This window comes from Orussus abietinus, unplaced genomic scaffold (genome assembly GCF_000612105.2).
Source record: "Orussus abietinus isolate OABI.00-Male unplaced genomic scaffold, Oabi_2.0 scaffold318, whole genome shotgun sequence".
Classification (NCBI taxonomy): Eukaryota; Metazoa; Arthropoda; class Insecta; order Hymenoptera; family Orussidae; genus Orussus; species Orussus abietinus.
Genome location: NW_019394464.1, coordinates 70,680 through 95,785, shown reverse-complemented (window position 1 = coordinate 95,785; position 25,106 = coordinate 70,680). Strand labels below are relative to the sequence as shown.

At 45.2% G+C, this 25,106-nt stretch overlaps 3 protein-coding genes across 5 annotated transcripts in view; 2 read left to right on the top strand and 1 right to left on the bottom strand.

Annotated features, from left to right (window-relative positions):
- LOC105702570 overlaps positions 1-25,106 on the bottom strand; it is a 33,703-nt gene that overhangs the window by 8,365 nt on the left and 232 nt on the right. The window contains exon 1 of one of the 3 annotated variants that reach the window (XM_012430226.1): positions 9,905-9,979. The exons of the other annotated variants lie outside the window; for them this stretch is intronic. The gene's annotated coding sequence lies outside the window, so the exon portion shown is untranslated. Of the gene's footprint in view, positions 1-9,904; positions 9,980-25,106 lie in introns of those variants that run through there. 3 annotated transcript variants of the gene reach the window in all.
- On the top strand, positions 1,944-24,610 carry LOC105702573 (ankyrin-2). The gene is given in 30 exon segments (XM_012430232.2): positions 1,944-2,073; positions 3,361-3,462; positions 3,567-3,699; positions 3,765-3,928; positions 3,991-4,146; positions 4,216-4,344; positions 4,426-4,623; positions 4,693-4,989; positions 6,010-6,207; positions 6,864-7,010; positions 7,738-7,887; positions 7,966-8,106; positions 8,183-8,338; positions 8,522-8,818; positions 8,920-9,103; positions 9,249-9,368; positions 9,433-9,520; positions 9,808-9,825; positions 9,963-10,187; positions 11,226-11,371; positions 11,464-11,672; positions 11,748-11,952; positions 12,073-12,262; positions 12,369-12,507; positions 12,624-12,903; positions 13,027-13,179; positions 16,042-16,870; positions 16,872-22,129; positions 22,393-24,132; positions 24,218-24,610. Coding segments are annotated over 29 exon segments (12,063 nt in total). The 5' UTR covers positions 1,944-2,049; the 3' UTR covers positions 24,120-24,132; positions 24,218-24,610.
- Positions 13,785-15,392, top strand: LOC105702572. The gene is made up of 2 exons (XM_012430230.2): positions 13,785-13,893; positions 13,998-15,392. Exon 2 carries the CDS (start codon positions 14,064-14,066, stop codon positions 15,045-15,047), a length of 984 nt encoding a protein of 327 aa, XP_012285653.1. The 5' UTR covers positions 13,785-13,893; positions 13,998-14,063; the 3' UTR covers positions 15,048-15,392.

The following is a 25,106-nucleotide window of genomic DNA, read 5'->3' as shown; positions in this document are numbered from 1 at the left end:
CACAAGCGACAGATTATTTGAAGACTTCTTGTAGATTTCATTCGAAGATATTTAAAATATTTCTTGAAAATCACAATGACATATTTAGTCTCAATAATATATNCCGATAATAGTCGTGAAGTAAGAAAATTACTAGAGACAATATTCTAAAGTAAACTTTTTGCAAATATTTCAAATGTCTGGTAAATATTTACAAAATGTACGATATTCGTTAAATATATAGAAAATATAGGATAAATATTTTGGGCTACTAGGGTCCCATCTTTTCCAGTCTGCCGGACAAGAATGGCCGCAATTGTCAACCCAGATCTCCCCCTCCGGCCATTCGGGCCTTGAATTTTCTCGCAAAAACAAATCCTATTTTTAGCAATGCACCGGAGCTTCCCTCCTCTCGGGAACTCGGATGAATCGATAATTCTTTGAAAGGTCGCTCTTTTCATTGAACAGCCCCTTGCGTCGAAATAACCAGAACGGGCTCCATCGATCGCTCCGACGTCGTATCATCGATTCCGATTTATCGTTCCCTCTTTACTAATCGCGTCCTAATTACTCAACGATAGGAATCGAGAGCGAAAATCCCAAAGTGGGAACACAAAGTGTACAGAAACCAGATACAAGAGTCCCCCTAAAATCGTAATTGCGGTTTCATAAACGCCACTTTAATTACAAGATGACGTGTAACACTTTGAGGAACTCGATCGACGTCGGTAAAGAAGATTTATCTAAATACCTTCGTTCTTGACATTCGTTTTTATAGTTATTATATTGAGCTGTGTCAAATTATATTGGGTATTGTACTAAATGGCATCCTCCACCTGTCGTCTTTGTACAATAATTATGAAGAAATCGAAGTTAAACCCCAGAAATTCCCTGGATTCATGCTTTCTGAGGCCCTAACTGACTGCAGAGTGGCCCCCTGCGTCATCTGTGATTTCCGTGTAAACTAAATTTTGCACGCCGAGACTTTAAATTACCATCGTCGGGGCATAAGACACTTTTTTTGCCTCTATCCCGTTCAAATGCAAGTTTATCGAGTACGCCTGTTCTAAATTGTCTTACAGTTGTCCTGACACATGTTTCTCACATTAGAGCCTTCACTAATTATATATCGATCGAAATATGAGATCTCGGCGGCATTTCGCTCTGGTCTGGGCCAAGTAAAACAATTTTGTTGAAAAATCCATATGTTGAGTCTCGGGATAATTCCTAGGTGCTCACGAGTCATGTGTCAAAATTACAGGCGGTTCGTTCCGATACCTTAAAAAAAAAAAAGTCTTATTCGAATCGACTGATTTTAAGGGGGTTTCATTTCACCTAAAACCAGACGTGAAAAATCCCTTATGCAAGTTCCGTATATTAACTTCTATCGATTCGATCGATCGGGGATTCAGATTGTTGAGAATTTCCATAGAATTCCGGGATAAAGGGGGGGAAAAGAAAATGGTGAAAATTTCCCGGGAGTCAAAAATCGATGCCGAGGGGCGCGAAGGTCATGGTCGAGGTGTAAGATCCGCCGTCGACTTTATCCCCACGTCCATGGCACTCGCATACAGGAGCTTTCCCCCGTGAAGGTGCGTTTTCGGGTACTATTGATCGGGAAAGGAACGAGAGGACGCAGTCGCACCGCCCCCCGTGATCCACCCCGTTGCTAGCCAGTCGATCGGGGGCGGCAGAAGGAATCCGCGATTGTCGAAAAATCAGTTAAAAATCCCCCTGGCCTCTTGGAAGGCTTTTCGAGCCGAAGATCGGGAAAAATCGAGCCCCGTGGAATGCCGGCCACAGGGGGCAGGTCGAGGCGACGACGCGGCGGCGGAGGGTGGCGGTCGACCCTTGCTTAATGCTCGCAATCGTTGCTCCCCGAGTCTGCGCCCTGACGACACTTCGGGGCGGCTCCTGTCCGACTCGACGCCGCTTCCCCGCTCGTGTGTCCGGTGCGTGGATGGTTCTCAAAAAGAGTGCGATTTCGGGATAACTCCTCGGCGAGGGCTCCCAGGACCCAGGGAATTCTCCAGAGAAGCTCGCCCTGATCTCTGGGCGCGCGGCGGCAGAATGGTGACGGATAATACCAGCCAGGTACGACGACTCGCGGGAATAATTATTTCCTCCTGGTTCCGAGGTCTCCTCTTGGGGGGATAATTTTTTTCTCGGGGGGAGGACGGCATGGGACACCACGTTGAAAAAGTTAGACCGGGTTACCCGACCTGGGAATTGCAGAGAATTTTAAGAGTGGGCGGGGACGAATAGGTGGAGACGGTGCGCCGGGGTTAACGCTGAAACTCCTCGATGATGGTTTCTCCTTTTTTTTCATTTTTTTTCCGCCATGTGATATCAGTCATTTCGACGTGGTTTGGTGGTCCAGGGTGAATGGTTCGTTCTTGGTCTGGCTTAGAATTCGAAAATTGCAATTCTTTCCTAGGGAGGTTTTCACCTGTATGGAGAAAATTGTGCAGGTATTCCTCGGGTACCTAATGGTCGTCTCCCTTGAGGTGCAGATCTCCTAGGAATTTTTGAAGCACCCTTTGAAACCAAGTACCGTCCGCATTTGCATATTCAAATCCACTTGAAAGGAGTCAAAGCTCTGCCATGGAGCAGGTTGCACCTGCACCGTTGGAACTTTCGAAGGAAGTCGGGTGCAGCGAGAGTAGGGCTGAATGGAACCGAGTTTGGATTGAAAAGACCCCTTCTGGGGGGTTAATGTTTTATGGGAGTTGATGGAAACCCCTGGAGGGGTTCTTCCGTTTGTTTTGTCCCTACAGGGATTTTGTCGCGCGTTGTGAGCTTTTTCTATGGCGTCCATTATTCCCGGATCCCTCGGGGTCACTGCGCTTTTCGAATGGTCTGCGGGACAGCTTTTCATGCAGACTCCGAACAAGAAGCAGGGTTTCGGAATTGAATCGATGAAATTTCCCTTCGATCCGGGGATTTTCGACCGAGAGAATTGGTTCGTTACGTTCTCTGGTCTTTGGCCAACGAATCGATTTTGGGGTAGCTAAAGAATTCGGCGCACGGACAGGTTTCGCCTGAATTATTGATCATACCGGGCAACCACCTGCGACACAACTGTCCAAGCTTTGTTTGAATAATAATCGCTTAGCAATTTGCTCATCGAAGTACCGCGAATTAACACATTCGCGACCGGCGAATTTTTTCCGTTTCAAATGCTGAGTAACGGCGAAAATAATGAAATTCTGAAACTGGTTGTCGCAAACTTGTATCGTGTATCGATTCACGTCAGCGGCAATTAGGAATAGAATTTAAAATGACGTAAATTCACGTCAGCGGTCGCGAATGTGTTAAACTCATCCATCTCCTTTCCGATAACATAAGGGCGTTAATTTTTCATATTTCATTTTCCAACAGGCCGATGACACGACAATTTTCCTTCGAGCCGCTCGATCTGGAAATCTCGAAAAAGTAATCGAATACCTCGACACGGATTTGGACATCAACACGGCCAACTCGGTAAGGGAAATAAGAATACGTTAAATATAAATAACGGGGCGGAGAATTTTTACAAATTTTCACATTAATCGACGCGCTTTTTTGGTTTTTTTGGCTCTCTTCAGAATGGTCTAAATGCTTTGCATTTAGCCTCGAAGGATGGCCACGTGGAGATCGTGACCGAACTCCTGAAGAGGGGAGCCAAGGTGGACTCGGCGACGAAGAAGGGGAACACCGCCTTGCACATAGCTTCTCTAGGTCGGTAAATCGATTTTTGATCTCCGGTTCTAGAAGATAAATTGCGACCATTTGCGACATTTCAGCCGGACAAGCGGAAATAGTTAATATCCTGCTGCAATATGGAGCCGCGGTGAACATTCAGTCCCAAAATGGGTTCACCCCTTTGTACATGGCGGCTCAAGAAAACCACGACCACGTCGTGAAGATCCTCCTCAGCAACGGGGCCAACCAGAGTTTGGCGACGGAGGTTCGTACCCATCGTCGGGTAAAATCTCCAAAACGGAGATGTGGACCAGTTAAATTTTTTAGGATGGCTTTACACCTCTCGCCGTCGCCATGCAACAGGGCCACGACAAAGTCGTCAGCGTGTTGCTGGAGAACGACTCTAAGGGGAAGGTGCGACTCCCAGCGTTGCACATAGCTGCGAAAAAGGACGACTGCAAAGCCGCCGATCTACTTCTACAGGTGAGACGAGATGAGATTTTTCCCAATATCTGGCGGTATCCAGAACCTGTATCGTTTGCATTCTCTCAGAACGACCACAAACCAGACGTCACCTCCAAAAGTGGCTTCACGCCCCTTCATATTGCCGCCCACTATGGGAACGAGGAGATCGCTCGTTTGCTCATCAAGAAAGGTGCCGACGTGAATTACCTGGCGAAGGTATTCTTCGAGTTCATTGAAAGCGACCCTTTGTACCTCGGCACTCGAGGCCGTGGATTTTAATATTAATCTTCTCGACAGCACAACATCAGTCCCCTGCACGTTGCAGCAAAATGGGGCAAGAACAACATGGTAAAGATATTGTTGGAGAACTCGGCCATGATCGACGCCAAGACCCGGGATGGCTTGACACCTTTGCACTGCGCAGCAAGATCCGGCCACGAGGAGGTCGTCTCTACCTTGCTGGAACACTCGGCACCCATCAGTGCCCGCACTAAAGTATTCATTTAATAATCACTGCCAAGTTTTTTGAAAGACTCGGAAGGGACGTTGAAAACATCGTTTCAGAACGGTTTGGCACCCTTACACATGGCATCGCAGGGGGACCACGTGGAGGCTGCGAGAGTTCTGCTCTACCATCGAGCTCCCGTAGACGAGGTGACGATCGACTACCTGACGTCGCTCCATGTGGCAGCTCATTGCGGCCACGTGAGGGTGGCCAAATTGCTTTTGGACAGAAAGGCAGATCCGAATGCTCGGGCCCTGAATGGGTTCACGCCTCTGCACATCGCGTGCAAGAAGAATCGAATCAAGGTCGTCGAGTTGTTGTTGAAGCACGGCGCTTCCATCGAGTCCACCACCGAGGTAATCGCCGGCACGTTTTGGCCCCTCAAATTGTCCGCAAAACCACCGGCAGTTTAGCCATGTACTTTTGCAACTTACAAGGAAGGTACCTGAGGTGTCCCCCTCCGATTTTGTTCATTTTTAAATATGTTATGGAGGACTAAAATCTAAGGGACCCGTGTTTTTTTTTTTAATCGGCGGACAAATACTTTTAGGGGGTGAAATCAGGCTTCAAAGTTGGCCCTTCAAGGGGGTGAGTTGGCTGTTTCATATAGAAGCACTCGACCGATTTTCATGAAAAAACCGTCAAAATGTAGGGAATGAAGAATTATGAAACGTGCATTTGGAATTTTTCGAAAAAGAGCAATTACTGCTCGCATAAGGGGTAAAAGAAGTATTCAAAGGGGTGGCTCACCCCTTAAAAATGAATTTTTTCGAAAAATTCCAAATGTTTCATAATTCTTCATTCCCTACATTTTGACGTTTGTTTCATGAAAATCGGTTGAGTGCTTCTACATGAAACAGCCAACTCACCCCCATGCACGGCCAACGTTGAAGCCTGATTTCACCCCCTAAAAGTATTTATCCGCCGTTAAAAAAAAAACACGGGTCCCTTAGATTTTAGTCCTCTATGACATATTTAAAAATGAACAAAATCGGAGGTTGACACCTCAGGTACCTTCCTCGTTAGAGAATCTGACCTCGCCTCTGAAAATTTAAACCGAACTAAAGGGTTGCACCACGATGGAAGTGTAGAAGAAAAAAAAAAACAAACAAAAAAATAGGATTTTCTTTTATGAATTTTTTACCGATAGATTCTACTTTCAAAGGTCAGTGCTCGTGCCTCTCTTTTAGCGTTGGGTGATGATTCCTATGTGTTGCCTTTAACGAGATAAATTAAATAAAGAAATAATAATCGAGTAATGCAGACTGGTTAACGGGTCATGTTATTTAATAGAGTATGTTCGGGATACGGTTTACCGATTGAACATTGTATGCCGTACGATATATGAGTTAATCGAATACACGTGTATTTTACAGTCCGGGCTAACTCCGTTACATGTGGCCAGTTTTATGGGATGCATGAATATCGTGATATTCCTACTCCAGCACGAAGCCAATCCCGACGTGCCAACGGTAAGGGGTGAAACGCCCTTACATCTAGCGGCTAGAGCCAATCAAACCGATATTATTCGAATTTTACTCAGAAACGGAGCCAAAGTCGATGCTCGGGCAAGGGTAAGTAGAGCGCTGTTAACTGTCGGTAATGAAAACGTCGAAGATAAATTATACCGAGTCCGAGATCCATCCATTGACACCAGAATTCGTGCACAACTTTTGCTAACTATATCTCGGTAATGACACGTATGGAACATTATAAATGTCGAAAGATTTTCCTTGGATCTATCTTGAACTCGTCTACTTCCACTCGACATTATTCCCTGGATTCACTTGATCGATAATCATTGGTTCCTCATCTATCATTGCCACGAGACACGAGTATCGCATTGCAATTAAATGCATGAACCATTAACCAGTCTTTCTCTCACTTTTTCTGCCGATTCCCTCACTTTTTCTCACTGGTCCAAAAGTTATATCAGGAAACATTTCTATCTCTGAACCTGAAGAAGAAAAATGTCTTATTGATCTCGTGAAACCATTATCTGTTAACTGATAAGCAAATGGATATTCTCAAATGGAAATTCCATCTGTCTCGGAAATACGGCCATTTAATCATTAATTCTGTTTTATTATTTAATGCTCCTCTTTCTCGATTGGTCACACGATTCCATTAAATCAGAATTTTCATCCGAGGATCGATAATCTACCGGATGGGTTTTGAATAATTTCTGTTCTTTTGGATAAATTAATTTGAATCGACGTCGATATTTCAGGAGCAACAAACTCCACTGCACATAGCCTCGAGACTGGGAAACATTGATATTGTCATGTTACTTTTGCAACATGGAGCTGCTGTTGACACTACCACGAAAGATATGTACACTGCTTTGCATATTGCTGCCAAAGAAGGCCAGGAGGAGGTAACGTACAAAGAAATTTCTAAAATCGCCGATTACATCAACGCTCAAAATAGGATTTACCTGTTTTGGACACGACATCGTGAATACCTAATATAGTCCCCTTAAAATCCGAATCCTCCAGTTCTTTTTTTTTTTTCCCATTGAATGTACACCTCCCTCATGTATTTCTTATAATTTTATAATTGGTTAATAAATTCTTTACTTATGTTCGTTACTCCCCCTAGTTCAGTTACTATTCGTAGTTTCTCTAGATGTATTTTGACATTAGACTAGACGAACGAGAACCGTACTTTAAGTATTATTTTCCACACACTCGAATTATTCGTTGTAGTGTAGAAAAGTGTTCTCGTTAAAGTGTACGTGTCAAGCTATTGTTTAGAAAATAAAGGTAAGCTCAAAGATGTGATTACTGCAGATACAGCACGTGGTGTCGATCTTCTTTACCAAATTATCTATTACGAATGATATCTTGGAATACCTTCTAATTAAACACTTTATATAAGCCAATAACTTTTCCTCTGGGTCTGGGAGTGAACTAACAAATTTAATGTACTAAAATTATTAATCTACGAAATGAGAGCTTGAGTAATTAATAACATTTCCAAGAGTCTTTGCGGTAGTTCGTGAAATTGCAGTCTGCGCACTAATTGCTTGAACGAAAACGTGGATTTCTTTTGAATGTCACCACTAGAGAGATATGTAAACCTAATTTGCATATTCCACACAGGTGGCATCGATACTCGTGGAAAACAATGCATCCGTAAAAGCAACCACAAAAAACGGATTTACCCCACTGCACATCGCAGCGAAATACGGGAATATAAACGTGGCAAAAATACTTTTGCAAAAGGAGAGCAAAATCGACGCCCAAGGAAAGGTATTTCGGTTCTTGAAATTCCTTATATTACGCGGGGGCAAGTTAATATTTCACGAAAAATATTTAACAAATTCCCAGAACGACATCACACCTCTGCACATGGCATGTCATTACGATCATCCGAGTGTCGTAACTCTATTGTTAGAAAAAGGTGCTTCACCTCACGTAAAGTCTCAAAATGGACACACACCGTTGCACATCGCAGCTCGGAAAAATCAGGTGAGCCTGCAAAAGGAATTCTAATGAGAGAGAATACACAAATATAACAATGCTATCCTAATTTTTCATCTAACAGATGGACATAGCCACTACTTTGCTGGAGCACGGAGCAAATGCGAACATTGAATCTAAGGCAGGATTCACCCCTTTGCATCTAAGTGCTCAAAAGGGACATTACGACATGACAAGTTTGCTCATAGAACACGGAGCCGATCCCAACCACAGAGCCAAGGTACGGCCACCTCCAAAATAAACGATATTCCTCAAAATTAAGAGTATTCTGGATGTTTAATATTTTTTCTTTCTTTTTTTTTTTTAATCGCTATCACGTCTATAAAATGTATAGTGCAATCGGCTAAATGGCTGTTAATCATTTTCCATTGGGTATTTCATACACGTTTATCGTTTAATATAGAATGGCCTCACTGCCATGCACCTGTGTGCTCAAGAGGACTTCGTCAGAGTAGCAGCGATCCTCGTGAAAAGTGGTGCAAATATCGAGAGCCAGACGGAAACCGGGTACAGGCCGATCCACGTGGCCTCTCATTTTGGAAATCTGTCGATGATTCGATTCCTGCTCAAGCATAACGCCGAGATCGACGTCAAGACCAATCAGAATTATACACCTTTGCACCAAGCGGCCCAGCAGGGCCACGCACACGTTGCATCGGCTTTAATAGACGGTGTCGCTTCCCACAAGGCTCGTACGAACGTAAGGAAAAAAAAAAAGTGTTTCATAAAATGTCAAAAGAAAATTGCGAGGTTGGAAATTATAGGTGGAATGAAAAAAAGTAATTCTTTGGATTTAATCAGGACGGGTTGACTGCACTGAATATCGCTCAAAAACTAGGGTATATATCTGTAATGGAGGTTCTGAAAGGACTGCCCTACGACAACGTCACTCCTGACAATAAAAACTGGGAAGAAAAGTACAAAGTAATAGCGCCCGAGAGCCTCCAGGAAACGGACTTCATGTCCGACTCCGACGACGAAGGAGGTAAGAATTATGCTTGGAAGTGAAACTTCAAAACTAATCAAATTCTAAAGAGACAGATTATTTATATCATTAATTATTCTCTCACTTTTATTACGGCCAGAGGGAGAATGTGCGAATTGAAATTGACAATTAAGATGTTTCGCAGGTTCGGACGCCTTGATAAGCGAACAGCCTTATCGATATCTCACGGCGGACTTGATGAAGAGCCTGAGAGACGATTCTCTACCGATCGACGTAACCAGAGACGATCCGATTCACCGGCAAGGTAGTTGAAATTCAATGACCAAACATTGAGTCATACCGATTAAACGCCATTTCGTATGTTCCAGTCTCGAAAGAAGAGAAGCAGGAATTCGTGCAGAGCAACAACTACTGCTTGGCGGAGAATTTCGACATGCAAGATAGCATGAATTTGGGGTACGTCTTTTCGATTTCGCATAGACGAGATCAAGATATCTAGCTGTTTTGCATGAGTTTGCTATTGCTGAACGTAGATCACACTTCAGGGCCAAGTCTACTCCAAGTCACGTGGGAGTTACGTAAAGGGAAAGACCTTGGATAGATGATGAGCCCTTTAAATCCCCGACACCCCCGGAGAGAAATCACTTTCACTTATCGAGCCCCAGCATACACGGCATGCGAACATAGAACGATGCAAACCCCCCAGATAGAGAGCCCTTTTTGAATTTCATTTTCATTTTCAGGAGGCTGCACTTCAAATCGTAAGTTCCATACATGTGGTCATGTCGTACCGTCCTTGTATTCGTTGTTAAAAATAGAGGAACAAGTTATGGAAATTACATCCGACGTCTAGATCGTTGTCTGTTGGATGGGTCGTTAAGAATATTCATGTTTGTAGATTTTTGGTCAGCTTCTTGGTCGACGCTCGTGGAGGAGCCATGAAGGGCTGCAGACACAGCGGCATCAGGATCATTATTCCACCCCGAAGAGCAACTATGCCGATTCGTGTGACTTGTAGACTGGTAAAGCCCAGCAAGGTCTCGAATCCTCCGCCATTGATGGAAGGAGAGGCTTTGGCGACTCGTATCATAGAAATGGGCCCAGTTGCGGCGACATTTTTAGGGTACGTTCTATTGGGTCGTTTGATCATTCACACGAGTTCGTAAATTAAAAAAAAAATGTATCTTCTGCTGCGAAATGAACTACGTATTAATTAACCGTTTGAGTCCCAGGCAGCGCGATCGCGCTGTTCAGATTTTATGTAGAGAAAATCCAGCACATTTCGAGCGTTGTGGACAACTGACGGTGCGTCACCGATTGTCAAAGTCGCTCAGATTCACTGACCCAAGTACATTACACAGCTCCTTCTTTTAACCTCTTAACTTACAATATCGTATGAGAGACGTGGTATGTCAATCGGGCCAAATGTAAACAAAACGTGTGAGAGACATGGTATGTCAATCGGGCCAAATGTAAACAAAACGTCTGAGAGACGTGGTATGTCAATCGGGCCAAATGTAAACAAAACGTATGAGAAGTTACGTTCAGCCAAACCGTGAAATGGGCCGAAGTATGACCGACACTCTTGTTGTTTATGGCACGCGCTGTTGGAATTTAAATCGTAACGCAAGGGGTTAATGTAAATAATACATCTTACAATTCAAGAAACGCTATCGCGCCGAGTGGGATTCATCGACATAAAATAAACAAAGCGCTATCGCGCTGCTTGGGTCTTCTCGTATTCATTTAGAGAAAGCGCGATTGCGCTGTTCGGGATTCTTCGATTTTCAATACCCCCTAGGACTCAAACGGTTAATAATGTACTCTCTGTGAAGTGACTCGTGTCATAGAAATGGGCCCGGTTGCGGCGACATTTTTTGGGTACATTAGGAGACATCAATGCCCTCCCATCCTGCACAGGCGATGCCGTATTTACAGAGGAGGAATTTATGTCCGTCATTGTACGTCTTAAAGGGTCGTTTAATAAATTCGCGGACAAGTTTGCAAATTTAAGGGGATGTGAAAGTGGCATCTGAGGGGTCGATCGTTCATGAAACTTTTCTGCAAATAGGGTGTACCGAGTAATCCACTTGTTAGACCCAAACGGGTCTTTACTAGAAATGTAGAAAACGATGCAATGTCTCGTTCTTGCGTATTTTAGGCCAGTCCTAATCGACATCCCTCACTTCGCATCCATCCCGGGTAAGGAGAGAGAAATCATTATACTGAGAAGCGAAAATGGAGAAACTTGGAAAGAGCACGACAATTCTGCCGACAATGACGACACCCTGTTAAATACACCACATGGTAATTATTCCATAGTCCTTCAGCAATGTCAATAATGTCTAATATTTATGTACAAAAGGTAAGATTGAATTTTAATCGGTAATTTGTAACAGACCCCCAGATGAGCGCGGCATATTCGGGTAGGATTACGAGAATAATAACGACAAATTTCCCGCAATATTTCGCGATCCTGACGAGAATTAAACAAGAGGTGCATGTCATCGGCGCAGAGGGAGGAATATTGATATCGAGTGTTGTTAGCCATGTTCAGGCAGTTTTTCCACCAGGAGCATTGACCAAGAAAATTAAAGTCGGCCTGCAAGTAAGCGATCCTTTTGTCAATTTAATCTAAACGATATAGGTAACCGTTTGGGCTATTTCATTTCTTTAATTCCAGGCTAGGGTGATTCCGGCGGAACTCACTGCGAAGCTTCTTGGAAATTGCGTTGCAGTTTCCCCGGTAATTACCATAGAACCCAGAAGGAGAAAATTCCATAAGCCCATCACTTTGACCATTCCTGTACCACAAGCTGCCAACAAGGGGATGATTAATCAGTACGGAGGGGAAACACCTACGTTACGTCTGTTATGCAGTATCGCTGGTATACATATCTACATGTTTCTATGACCGAGCAAATATTTAGACCATTCAGCTACGTCTTGATTCGCATAGTAAAAATGAGAAGTAAATTAGTGCTGAGCAACTTGACTATTGTTTCAAGGGGGTACGAGCGAAACGCAATGGGAAGATGTCACAGGGTCCACGCCATTAACTTTCATGAACGATCGGGTATCCTTCACAACGACAGTTTCGGCAAGATTTTGGCTGATGGATTGTAGAAATATTAGCGAAGTTCCGAAAATGGCCATGGACCTGTACAGAGAGTCTCTTTATGTACCATTCATCACGAAGTGAGTATGCCTTGTTAGAAAAAATTTCCTAGCACGTGAAATATTGTTCTTACATTCTTTTAATTGACCTATGACAATGTGACGATAAAATCTGAGTTTCTTCCAGCTTTGTCATTTACGCGAAAAGAGTGGACGTACTCGAAGCTACTCTACGAATATTATGTATGACCGACGGTAAGGAAGGAATACATACTCTAGAAAAGCAAGAAGAATTTCTGGAGATCGTGAAGAGTCGCGATGTCGAAGTGAGTGTTCGTCAAGATTTCCTTCTCACTAGAATACAATAAAAAAGATGTGACCTGTATTTTTAACTCATAAATTGAATTATGGATTAATTCAGAAGTTGATACGTTAATTCTAGGCTCTGGATGGCAAAGACCTTTACATAGAATTCAGTGGGAATCTGGTACCAGTCATGAAATCCGGAGTGCAATTAAAATTCACTTTCAAAGCGTTCCGGCAAAACAGATTGTCATTTTGCGTCAAAGTTAAGGACACTTTGTTGGATCCCGTTGCAAGGATGCTCTTCATGAAGGAGCCCAAAGTGGCCAAGGGAGAGCCGCCCCAACAACCGATTTGCATATTGAACATTGTCCTTCCAGAAATAAGGAGGAATATCGAGATTGAAGATAAATTGAAAGGTAAGTCCGGCCAGGCCGGTTTAAAAGCGTTCACATTTCCGCGGTAAAATATTTTTATGTCCAAAGTTATGCTGAAAAAAAGAAAAAGAAAAAAAAATTAACAAGTATCCGTGCCTATTATAGAAATGGAAGACTCGAACGTGATCAGCCATAAGCTGGATTCGCTTAAATCAAAGTACCACGAAGAGCATAAAGAGAAATTCGACGAGCCTAAACCCACGACATCCCCGATGGAGCAAAAGTTTATCACCGACACTTTGGAAAAGGAACAAACAGGTAAGATTTTAAATAATTTCTCCCATTTGACATAACGCTTACGCAAGACCTTTAATAGTTTCGATATTTGCATAAATCCCCTCCCCCAAGAGGTATGCAAGGAAATGAATTATCAGCAAAATTCCAAAGCAGATAAACAAAAAAAAAACCGAAGACAAGGGTGCGTGCATTCGAAGATGATATGGAGAATTGATACAATAAATTGGAAAATAAATTCCACCGTTCCAGGACCCGCGAAAAACGTTCCTGCAAATAAACAATTCGTCCTCTGACATAATATACTAACAAATCCGTAAATGATGCAATGATAAAAAAAAATAGACGGAGACGTCGTACATAAAAAAATTGATTCCGCGAGGAACAGGACCAAAGTCAACAATTGGGACATAATTACAAAAAGAAAAAAAGAAATACGGTCTTAACATCGGCTAAAGGCAATCAATTTTAAACAGTCGGATTAACCGAGAATTACATCCCGTCCAATCGATTGATTTCCAGTAATTTGTTCCTCTCTCGTTTTCATTTAAAGGGAGAATGAATCCACTTATGGCTTGAGAATAATATATGGCTTCACAAATTCAATTACGCGTAAGAGCATCAACAAATGCTGGTAGAGCTACGTTGGACTTCTTAGTTAGAAGCAGAATATCAACGAAGGACAGCCCGACTGCCAATGGGGAATCGGTTTAGGGTAGCTCGCATAGATTCCCGAACGTGAGTTACCAAAAAGCAAAGAAACCGTATCAAACGAATTTCCTTTCGCCTCGTTCTCAGCAGACCCGCCTAAAATCCCTTCCCTCACTTCTCTCACTTTTCAGTTTCAGGTCCTTTTAAGTTCCTAAACGCTAAACACTCGGTAATTTAAACCCCACGAACCGGTGAGAATGGAAAATCCGGTGAGCGAAGACCAGGGCGAAAAGCTCGAAGGGTCGGAGCAGGCGAACCTCCAAGAGGCCTCGAAGACGAATCCGGTGAACGGGTCCGAGAAGAGGGCCCAGCTGAGTCCCGGAAAGTCGAAGAGCGAGGGGTCAGGAGGGGCGAAGCCTAAACGCAAATCCAGGTCCACCAGGAGGAGGTTGAACGCGATGATAAGCAACACTTCGTTGCACTTCTCCGACACGGACTCCGAGGGGGAGCTGATGCTGATCAGCACCCGGATGAGAAGCTTGAGCCCGATCAAGGCCACCGCCGTCCAGGAGGGCCCGGTTAACCAGGTGAATCCGACCATCTCGGTGACCTCGGAGGACGTCGACGAGAGCGTAGAGAAGAACGTAAATTTCAACGGGCTCGGCGACAGAAGAGGCAGCAGGAGGGGCAGCTTCATCGAGAACCTGACGGACGTCGACGAGATCTACGCGAGCGACCCTGAAAACACAGAGAGCGGTAAAGACGGCCAGGGGAAATTGAAGGTGCAGGACGGTCCCTGCCAGGGCGAGACTGACCTCGAAGACATGTCCAACGACGAGGCCGAAGAGCAGTCCTTGATTTACGTGGCGCCCAGGGCGGACATCTTCACGGACTTCAACGGCGAGACTATCACCACGAAAGAGGGAGATGGGCCATTTTCTATCGAAGTTAGAAATCAGATGTCGCTGGTAGTGGCGAGTGTTGCCGGTACCGAGGCTTCCGGGACTCCCGATATCCTCGTCCTGCCGAACACCGATAGCGAGGACATGGACGCTTCCGACGAGGAGGGCCTGGAAGAGAATGCCTGCGGATTGAGAGAGGTTCTCGAGGACTTCGACGTCACCACCGCCTCGCAGATCGTCATGAGGAACGTCAATAAAATGGAGAGTCTGTTGGCCGTTGGAGCAGTCGCCGAGGATGCCATTGGCGACAGCCACACCGACATCGAGGACGTGGACTAAACCTTTGGAGGGAATTGCCAAATTGAGAAGACCTGGACGACAAAAGGCCGGAAAAGAGTCGAACGACCTCGCGACTGCGTCATTAAATGCCTTTCATCGGTCCATTGATCAGTATTATAAAAAAGCTGCACCGATAGTCCTTCGAGTATAAGCCGAAGGAAGCAAGAAGTAACCTCAGACATTGGCACCGTCACCCTCATTGATTACATTAACGTTAATCACAAAACTTCAAAAGCACGTTCCCACGTAATACCTAATAGTGAACCCTAAAATAAAATGTACAAAATGGGAAATTCGAAGAATAAAATGGTGGCCGAGTAAAGTATTAACGACCCCCGACAAATTTAGAGTACCACGACCTAGGATAACGCAGAGTTAAAGAAACGTTCAAGAGACCAAAACCCCCACGTCGCGTTGTTTACATAATATTCATGAATTTACGGACAAATCTTATAATCGCGATTCCGCGTCTCACTCAAAACGAATCCCGCGTAAAGAATAACGAGCAGAGCTAAAACGCATCGACTGGTGAAATCTCTTTCCGTCGAAAAAAAAAAAAAAGAATTGAAAATAAAATAATAATACCATAAAAACAATCGCTTAACCGACTATTAATTTCTAGAGTGCGACGAGCGATGGGATAAATCTAAACGATGTGTAACGATTCTTGCAGACAGGTCTGTCGTCCTCAACATTGTCATAGACAACCGTATGGACTATTAGTCAAATCCGATACCCCGAGTACATAGCATACCTTCGAAAAAGAGAGTACATATATATATATATCTATCAATATATACGATAAACTATCTATAAAGCGCGAATGCGAGCACCACGATTAGCAACGTCCTCGGCTAGGACCGAAATTCTGTGTAAATAGGAAAAGAGAGTCGCTTGTCTGAGAGAGCCAGTCCAAGACCAGACATGTACCGACGATGTATCCAGGTGTTGTCCCAATAAAAAGTAATACGGAGGTAATTCTTGGTTGTTCTAGATGCCGCTACTATCCACGAATCCCTTGCACAAAAAGCGGCTTGTCCCGTAGAATCCGTAGATGCTAGTTATCCCAATAAAGCAGGCGCCCAGGATGAGGTGGCCGAGAAGCAGACGTATATGGAGAAGCGCAGGTTCTGGGAGGATATCACCAAGAAGAGGGAGAGTTATCAGCGGTCCGAGTCCGAGGTCTCCAGGACGAGTCAGCTGACCATCAACGAGAGCGACAGCGAGTGTCTGCAGAACGCGGTCTCCGAGGAGGAGACCGAGGCCGTTTCGGAGAAGTCCGAAGTGATCGTTTCGGAAAGATCCGAAGTGGCGATGTCGGATAAGTCCGAAATGATCGTTTCGGAAAGATCCGAAGTGGCGATGTCGGAGAAGTCTGAAGTGGCGATGTCGGAGAAGTCTGAAGTGGCCATGTCGGAGAAGTCTGAAGTGGCCATGTCGGAGAAGTCTGAAGTGGCCATGTCGGAGAAGTCCGAAGTGGCGATGTCGGAGAAGTCCGAAGTGGCGTTGTCGGAGAAGTCCGAGGTTCCCGAAGATGCCAACGTCCCGGACATCTCGGAGTGCTCCGTGGCGGAGAAGGCGCACTATTTCGAGGAGCAGATCCAGAAGGAGATGTCCTTGGCCAGGACCACTCCAAAGGTGCAAACCCAAGAGTCTCTGAAGTCCAGGAAGACGTCCTCGGACAGCGAGAAACAGGTGGAGGAAGCCGCTTTTTTGGAGAGAAGATCCGAGGAAGTTATTGTAGAGAGAAAGAGTCCGAAGGAAGAAGTTGTGGACGTAAGTGCGAAGAGGGAGAGTCCGAAAGAAGAAGTTGTGGATGTAAGTGGAGAGCCCGAAAGAAGAAGTTGTGGATGTAAGTGTGAAGAAGGAGAGTCCGAAAGAAGAAGTTGTGGATGTAAGTGTGAAGAAGGAGAGCCTGAAAGAAGAAGTTCTGGATGTAAGTGCGAAGAGGGATAGTCCGAAAGAAGAAGTTGTGGATGTAAGTGCGAAGAAAGAGAGTCTGAAAGAAGAAGTTGTGGACATAAGTGCGAAGAAGGAGAGTCCGAAAGAAGAAGTGGATGTAAGTGCGAAGAGGGAGAGCCCGAAAGAAGAAGTTGTGGACATAAGTGAGAAGAAGGAGTGTCCGAAAGAAGAAGTTGTGGATGTAAGTGTGAAGAGGGAGAGTCCGAAAGAAGAAGTTGTGGACGTAAGTGCGAAGAGGAAGGAGGAGCTGAAGAAGGGCGAAGAGGCGAAGACTGTAATGCAGGCGTGCGAGGATTTGTTAACGGAAGAGAGGAAACTAGCAGAGCACATCATTGTTGCCGAAGTAGAGAGGAAGACAATTCAGAAATATGAAATTTCAAAGCAGGAAGAGGTCACATCGAAGAAGATATCATCCGATATCTCCTCGAAGAAAGACCTCCCTGAACGAGAAGAAGAGAGACCCGAAATCCTCGAAGAAAGGAGAACGACGCCAAAGGAAGAAGTTCCTTCGACTGTAAAGTTAGAGAAGTTGGATGTAGAAGAGGAGAAGGAACGCAAGCGGACTGAAGAAGAAACCCTAAAGACTGCCCAAGAACCAAGGGAAATTCCCACGGGTGAAGGTTCCTATATATCTAAGAAAACTAGAGACGAAGAGGACGACCGACAGCCGAAGAAGAAGGAGCACGAGTCACGGATTCCGATCTCGACCGCGATGGCGGAAAAGGAAAAGAGTCAGAAGCCAAAAGAAGAAGAAGAAGAAGCAAGGAAGACATCTTCCCCGGAAGAAAAATCACCAACGGACAAGCCTGACATTCAAGCGGTGGAGAAAAAGAAAGAATTTGAGTCTAGGATTCCGAAGAGGGTGACCGAGAAGTCGAAGACCGAGGAGAGGATCAGCGAGCACACCTCGACGACGAAGAGCAAGTCGGAGACGTTCTCGAAGACGTTCATGGGAGACCCGAAGGAGGCCTTCAAAATGTTCGAGGACATGGAGAAGCTGAAGCAGTCGGAGTTCGGCACGGTGACCTCGATAGTGGACCACACAGCCTCCGTCAGGAAGGAGAAGAGGGAGGTGATCTCTTCCGAGATCACCAGCGGCTCCGACAAGTTCATCTCCCACGAAGAGAAGGAGCACTTGGAAAAGAAGAAGTCCTCGGAGACCACCGTGACTAAAGAGTCGCCGACGGAGACCCTGAAAGAGACGGAAAGCAAGGTTAAAGAGTTGGACTCGCACGCTGTTCAAAAAACTGAATTAAACATAGCTGGGGGGAAAGAGATAATCGACGCGTCCGCGACGCAGAAAACAACGGAGACGAAGGAAAAACAATTGTTCAAGCAAATTGAGGACAAGACGGGTCTCCAGACAGAACTGGTGGGCGAGAGCAAGACGAAGGAAAGCGACGTCGGAGTCACCTTCAAAATTGAGAAGGACCTGACGAAGGACGAAAAGGACCTCGAAGACGAGGGACTCGGGGACGAGAGGAGCTCTCAACCGGAAACCGAGAAGTACGACGAGGGGAAGGAACGGAAAACGGAAGAGGTTTCTCGAAAAGAACTGCACAAAGAGAGCGTAGAAATCTCGGATGCGAAGAGCCACCTTGAAGAAGTCGGTCCCGAGAAAGTCGCCAGAAATGGCTTCGAGGGAGACGAAGAGACTCCAGAAACGTACGTCCCAGAGACCCTGGAAAAGAGGCAGAAGCAGCTGGTGCAGGAATTCGAGGTGCGCAACATCGCCGAGACCTTGATCCAGTCTATAGAGAACGAGATCGAGAAAAGATCTGTCCCTCCATCGAAAGACTCAGAGATCGTTGCTAAAACTACACTTGCGTCCGAATACCTGGAGTACATGGCAGGGGAGAAGAGGGATTCCGACTCCGAGCAGGACAAGTTGGCGGACAACCTGACGAGGAAGCTGGAGAACATGATGAAGAAGACCGAGCAGTCCAAGATCTCAGCCGAGGTCGAGAGACAGCAGCAGAAGGCGTCCGAAGAGGTCTTCGAGAAGGAGTCCACTAGGGACAGCATCAGTACCAGCGAGGACTTGACCCGCGACGAAGACTCCTCCAAGGACAAAGAAGAGAGCCTGGTTCACTCGTCTCAAGTCAGATTTCCAGACAGAGATATCACCATCAGTCCGAGCAGCATTTCCGACCAAATGGAGCTGGAGGAGTCAGCCGACCTGGAAATGGAAAAGAAATTAGAAAGAGAGGCCAGTAAAAAAATCAGCGGAGGAAGTTCCTTCGACTCGAAGGCCGGAGACATGAAATATGACGTGAGGATCCCGAAGGAGGCTGCGGTCTCCGAGATTTCTGGGGCCAGGGTCCTGGAAATTCTGGAACCAGAAGCGGACGATCGGTTGAGGCAAGATTCCATGGACGTATCTTCCATAGAGATCGATGAGCAGAAGGTTTCTGAAGACATCCTCAAGGACTTCCCAACAGCCCTGCCGGAGGACTTTGGGAAAGAGGTCACTCTGGCTTCTTCTTCAGACAGCAAGGAAGTGGACTCCAAGAAGTTGTCCCAGGATCGGGATATAACCTTCAGCCCCAGCACGGTCTCCGAACAAACCGATACCGACTTTTCTTTCGCTCAGGAACGGAAATTTCCGGACGCCCAGGAGGAGTTTGATAGGCCTGTGAGGAGGAGCGACAGTTTCGAGATCGAAAGTCCTCCTTTGGTCTCCCCGAAGTTGAAGGTCAAGGAGCTGGAAATAAAACCAGTTAACTGGATGATAGGAGACGAAAAGATCGAGATATCGGAGCCGCTTCAGCCTTCCCAGGCCTTCAATAAGGAGTTGGAAGAGCTGGAGCACCAGTCGACGGGTCAAAAAGGGATCAGCTCTTCAAGGTCTAATTTAGGGGCGGAAGAAGACATATCGAGGACCGAGGAAGAGGACATCGCCGAAGTCTTCGTGGAGAAAGCAAAACCTGTTCAGTTGAAGGAACTTATTAAGGTGACCAAGACGAAGTTCACGGTGACTCCAGTGAGCGAACAAGATTTAGAAAATGAACTGGTGGAGAATAAACTGGAAGTGAGTTGTCAGGAATTGGTGGACACTCTCCAGAAGGAGTACGAGGCCAAGACTCCTACGGATGACCAGATGATCCTCAAGGCCGCGGGTTTGTTAGGAAAGCAGGAAGCTGACGTAGAACCTGAAGAGAGAGAAAAATCGAAAATGGACGAGGAAACCAAGATGGAACAAGAAAAACCAAGGTTAGTCGAAGATATAAAGAAACTGACGGAGCAAGAAACTGCAAAGCTTATCTCTGAAGGAGTGTCGATCCTGACCGCTCACGAGACACCAAAATCAGTAGCTGAAGGGAAGTCAAAATCTGCTTATGAAGATGCTTCACATCTGAAAGAAGAGGCATCAAAGGTTGAAGCCGAAGATACATCAAAACCTACAGTTGAAGAGACGCCGACCTTGCCAGTCCAAGAAGAAGCAAAACTGAAAGCTGAAAAAGAAGAAGCGCTATCCGTGACGCAGGAAAAGTCAAAATCAAAGACCGAAGATACCGCTGGAAAGCCTGAAGAGGACGTTAAGGATTCCGCAGAAGTAGAGGGGAGCAAACCGAAAGTTAAACCAAAAGAAGTAACGGAGAAAGAGCCGCCGAGGGAATTAGTAACGCCAAGAATTGGCCACAAATCGGGGGATGAGTCAAAGGGCAGCGTGAAGTTCCGGGGTTTAGAGAAACTGACTGAAAAGCGGGATAAACAAGGCCACTCTTCGGTTCCTTCCGACACCAGTGCCTTCAAAATGAAGAAGGAAGATATGCCGAGCGTCGACCTAAGTGCTCGTTACGCCATCACAGTCCTAGACCAAGTAGTGAAGAAGGAAATCGCCGAAGTGAAGGAATCCCTGGAGGCCGCGAAGCAGGACTTGATAGAAGAGCTGAGCGAGGGCACCGAGGGTATTTTCCAGATCAAAGATTCTCCCTCGGAGTTCCAATTCAAGCTACAACCAGAGTCCATCCCAAATGACTTGCCACTTTTGTATAAACCGCCCTCGCAGGAGCAGGAAGTCGAGCAGGTCGAAGGTGAACCGGCAGCTTCGACGTCGCCAGTCGCGAAGCCCAGAACGAAGCACGCCGAGTCGCAGGAAGAGTCGAAATCTGCCGAAAAAGTGGAGGTCGAGGAGTCCACGGAAGATAACTCCGGGTCCGAGGTACTTATTAAAACAGAAAAGGCTGATGAAGAAACTCAAATTACCGTCCAAGCAGAAGCTGAAGAGGCCCAAGCTGGTCCCACGGCAGCCAGTAGGTCCAGCTCGGACGTAGAAAATAAGGACGACAGCTTCTCGTTGCTGTTACCTCAACCGGTACCCAGGAGGAGGCAGAAGCCCTCCAGGGTGTCCAAGAAGATCACTTCGGAAAGCGAAGCTGAAATGGGTTCCAGCTCTGGGGAGAGCAGCAATTATCAGTCCTGCGAGTACGATATAGGAAGTGGAAGTAGACCCAGCTCTTCGGACATAGAACAGTTGCAGTCCGGACTGCCTTCTGCTACGGTCTCAGAGTATGAGACCGCTCTGATGTCCATCGATCAATCCGCTGGGTCTAGACCTACCTCTCAGGAATATCAAACCGCAGCCAGTACTTTGAGCTCCAGGGAGTCCATAAAGTCGCTGAACTCTTTGAGCTCGGGACACCTGGGTAGCATCGATAGTACCAGTGAACACTCCGAAACTCTGGTTCCTTCGGAAGCTGACATAGACAAGGATGTCATTGAAGAAAATCTGGAGTGTGCTTTGGAGGAGGATCATGCAGCCAGCATGTTCGATGCACCCAGGAGCTCGGACTCTACGGAGTGTGAAATTCCCTTGAGCGATGATTTCATCGAACCCCTCGAAGACACTCCATGCAGGATGAAGAGGTCTTCGGAGATGCTCTTCCAAGAGATTACGGAAGCTACCGGTGGATTTGATGACTCCTTGGATAAAATAGAAGATCTGGAGGCAAAGGGCACCGATACTGCCACTTCCATTGGCGCTCCACTTTCTGGGGACGTTGAGTCCGTAGATATAATGACTTCTTCTGTAAACGAAGATGGTATTCAAAGTGTTGGTACTCAAGTCATTTCTAGAGAGACAGCGAAAGAAACCGACGAAAGTATACTCCGTCAGGGTAGGTATCCTTTTAACAAACTGACCTATATAATTAACATTACGGAGATCATCTCGTCAAAAAAAGTAACCGTCATAGATAAAGCGATAGCGAGTCTGATTACAAATAAGAAATGGGAGGTTTAAAAAAATTGATTTTTTACAATGACAAAATTCGACGAGACAGTCCCCGTAAATTTTTACTAATATTTTGAACGAGATCAATCGACGTTACTTTATAAACTTGATATTAATTGTGTTTGATATACCATGTTCCTCGAACAGATTCCAAAGAAGAGACTCAAGACGATGGAATCCTGGCATCGGAGACTGATACATCGGAGCCCAAATTAACTGGATCAGAGGATGTCGCAGGAAGTTTGGATGCGATGCAATCCTCCACTCTATCAATGGCACAGCAAGCCAGCATGTCAACCTCTTCGATGTCTGGAGTATCGGTAGACACCGTAGTGGAAAAAGAAAAGTCAGACCGTCACTCACCGGACAGTGATTCCTTCGAGCTGGTTGACAAACCAGGTATTATAGACGACTTCGTGGTCGTAGAAGAAGTGGGTAAAGAGGCCGAAGAGTTCGACTCGGAAGGAAAAAGTATCCGTATAGGTTCGTTACCTCATGCCATGAACAAGAATTTCGACAGAGATTTAGAGAACCTGATAGCAGAGAAGAAAGAGGACGTCCCAGTAACAGGTAGCCAGGTGTCGAGGACTAATGAGCTCTTCGACTTCGAGTCCGAAGAGAGTCCACCTCAGGCTTCGAACGATGATCAGTATTCTCAGTCATACTCCGATGAAGAACAAGGCGAGGGTGGCAAGAAGTGGATCGAGATGCAGCTTCAAAACGAGCCTCCTCTCTACGACATAGAGTACGATAGAGGTCCCCTGGAAGATATTAAAGAAGAAGAGATAACGGACTTCGAGGTTGGCAGCAGCAGATTTGGGAGCCTGGGAAGTCACAAAGAGTCCATCGGTAGTGTAGGTAGCATGCGTGGTAGTTACGGCAGCACCCCGGATTACGATGTCTTGGCAGGGAAGAAATATTTCAGCAAGTCTTCCGAGCACGATAACGTTTCATTGAGCTCTCTTCAGGAATTCGAACACCTGGAGAGCACCATCGCCATGGAGAACGCCAAGAAGTACCAGTGTGGCTCCCAGGATTCCAGTAATGGCAGTTTGCCCAGAAGATACGCGACGAGTCGTTCCGGCCACGGAGACGACATCTCTCTATCCTCCCTGAAGGACTTCGAGGGCTTGGAGACAGCCTGTCGAGAAGCTCATCTCTTCGAACTGCGAGCGAGAGAAGAGGAGGATTTGCTCGACCATGAGAGTCCTGAAAATAGATACAAGTTAGAAAATATACCAAGAACAAAGGCAGATACTAGTATGGTTGGTTCGTTCAATCCAAGCACCTCTGGCTCCGATGATTACGAGAAGAGAATTAAAGAGATAGATGAGATCATACGCATAGCTCAGTCTAATGTCGAAAAATTGGAAAGACAGGATGACACGACGGAGGATATTTCGCAGATTGAAATTACTGATATCGAGAAGTGTGAACCAGGCAGCGCACCTGTTCAAGTTGAAATCGATGCTCAGTGTCTTAGGGAAGGGAACATTATGGAGACTAGCACGGACTCTTTAGAACTAGACGATCAGATAGATAAGAAACGCCATCCACTTTGTAGAAGTTCCGACTCACTAGAAATGAAAACCACTCTCGATTATCCGTCTCTAAGCTCAGATTCGCTAAATAATGTGAGAGATGCTAGGGAAGCTCAATTAGATGGGGCAGATAGGTATAATGGTGCACGCCGCATTTCTTCGGATTCCTTGGATATGCCTTTTGCGGAGCAGCAGGAACAAGGAGGCGCCGAAAGCAATAGCAATTATTCGGACAGGGCTACTGCAGACAGCTCTGCTGAACAAGGGTCTTCGATGGATCCAAGCGGAACAAGTAACGGGAAGACGAAATCGCCTTCGACTGCTGATACGTAAAAAGGCTCTTTTGGTAAGTACTCACCTGTAATCAATGTCGTAAATGAACAAAATACATAAACTTGGGCTCGTTGTTAAGTTTACATCTCTTGTTACAGCTAGCAGGCTATTGTGATTTATTATCGTGACTGCGTCATTTTATTAAAGACGGAAGAAGCTTTTGCATGTGAAACATATGACTAACGCAATGAGAAAGTTACACATGGAAAATGTACAAGATTTTATTACACTCTGCTTTAATTTGTATCGTGTCTTCTACGAACGTTTATAACATAATTATACCGATGAATACTCTAGTTATGAACTTCAGAATATAAAATTGTTGTGCAAATGAAGCGATGGTTGAAGAAGAAGCAGTTGCCTGTTGTAATATTATATCTGTACTGATATTCTTATGGAAATTATCGATGTACTTGTTTACAATTGTATGGGTCTTTCTCTTGATTATTTAACATTTTGATATATTTTATGTTGCCTTTATAAATTTATATTTTCAGTGCTATCTACATATTTGACATGTATGATAATAATGCTGTATTAAAGTGACATGTTTTGTAAACATTTCAATTTCATAGTGTATACATTGTCCTTATGCCCCTTAATTTATAACAAGGTCATAAGGGGTAATTCAAATAGAGGACTATGTAGTTAATGAAAAAAAAAAATTATTGAAAATAAGCAACAATTACGAATCTCCTCGTGCTCGTTCTTGTCATGGACTACCAGTAATTGATTAGAATCGAAGCAATGTAGCCACAAGGGGGGAATATTTTGTTAACATCTATTTCGAAGAAGTAAGTCTCTATTCCGACTACATCAGCCGTCTTAAAAATGTCTTTCACACGTGTGGGATGGGGTTAAGCATCTTAACAGTATTTTAATACAAAATAAATGATGCCGCCCCAAATATTGCAAATGTCTAAATTAAGAAATAACGTAAAAAAGAAGTAACGCTTTTAATGAAAGTATCTCTTTATACTTTCTTTG

Excerpts from the sequence above, each read along its gene's own strand:
- LOC105702572 (XM_012430230.2), top strand. The coding sequence starts at position 14,064 with ATGGAAAATCCGGTGAGCGAAGACCAGGGCGAAAAGCTCGAAGGGTCG.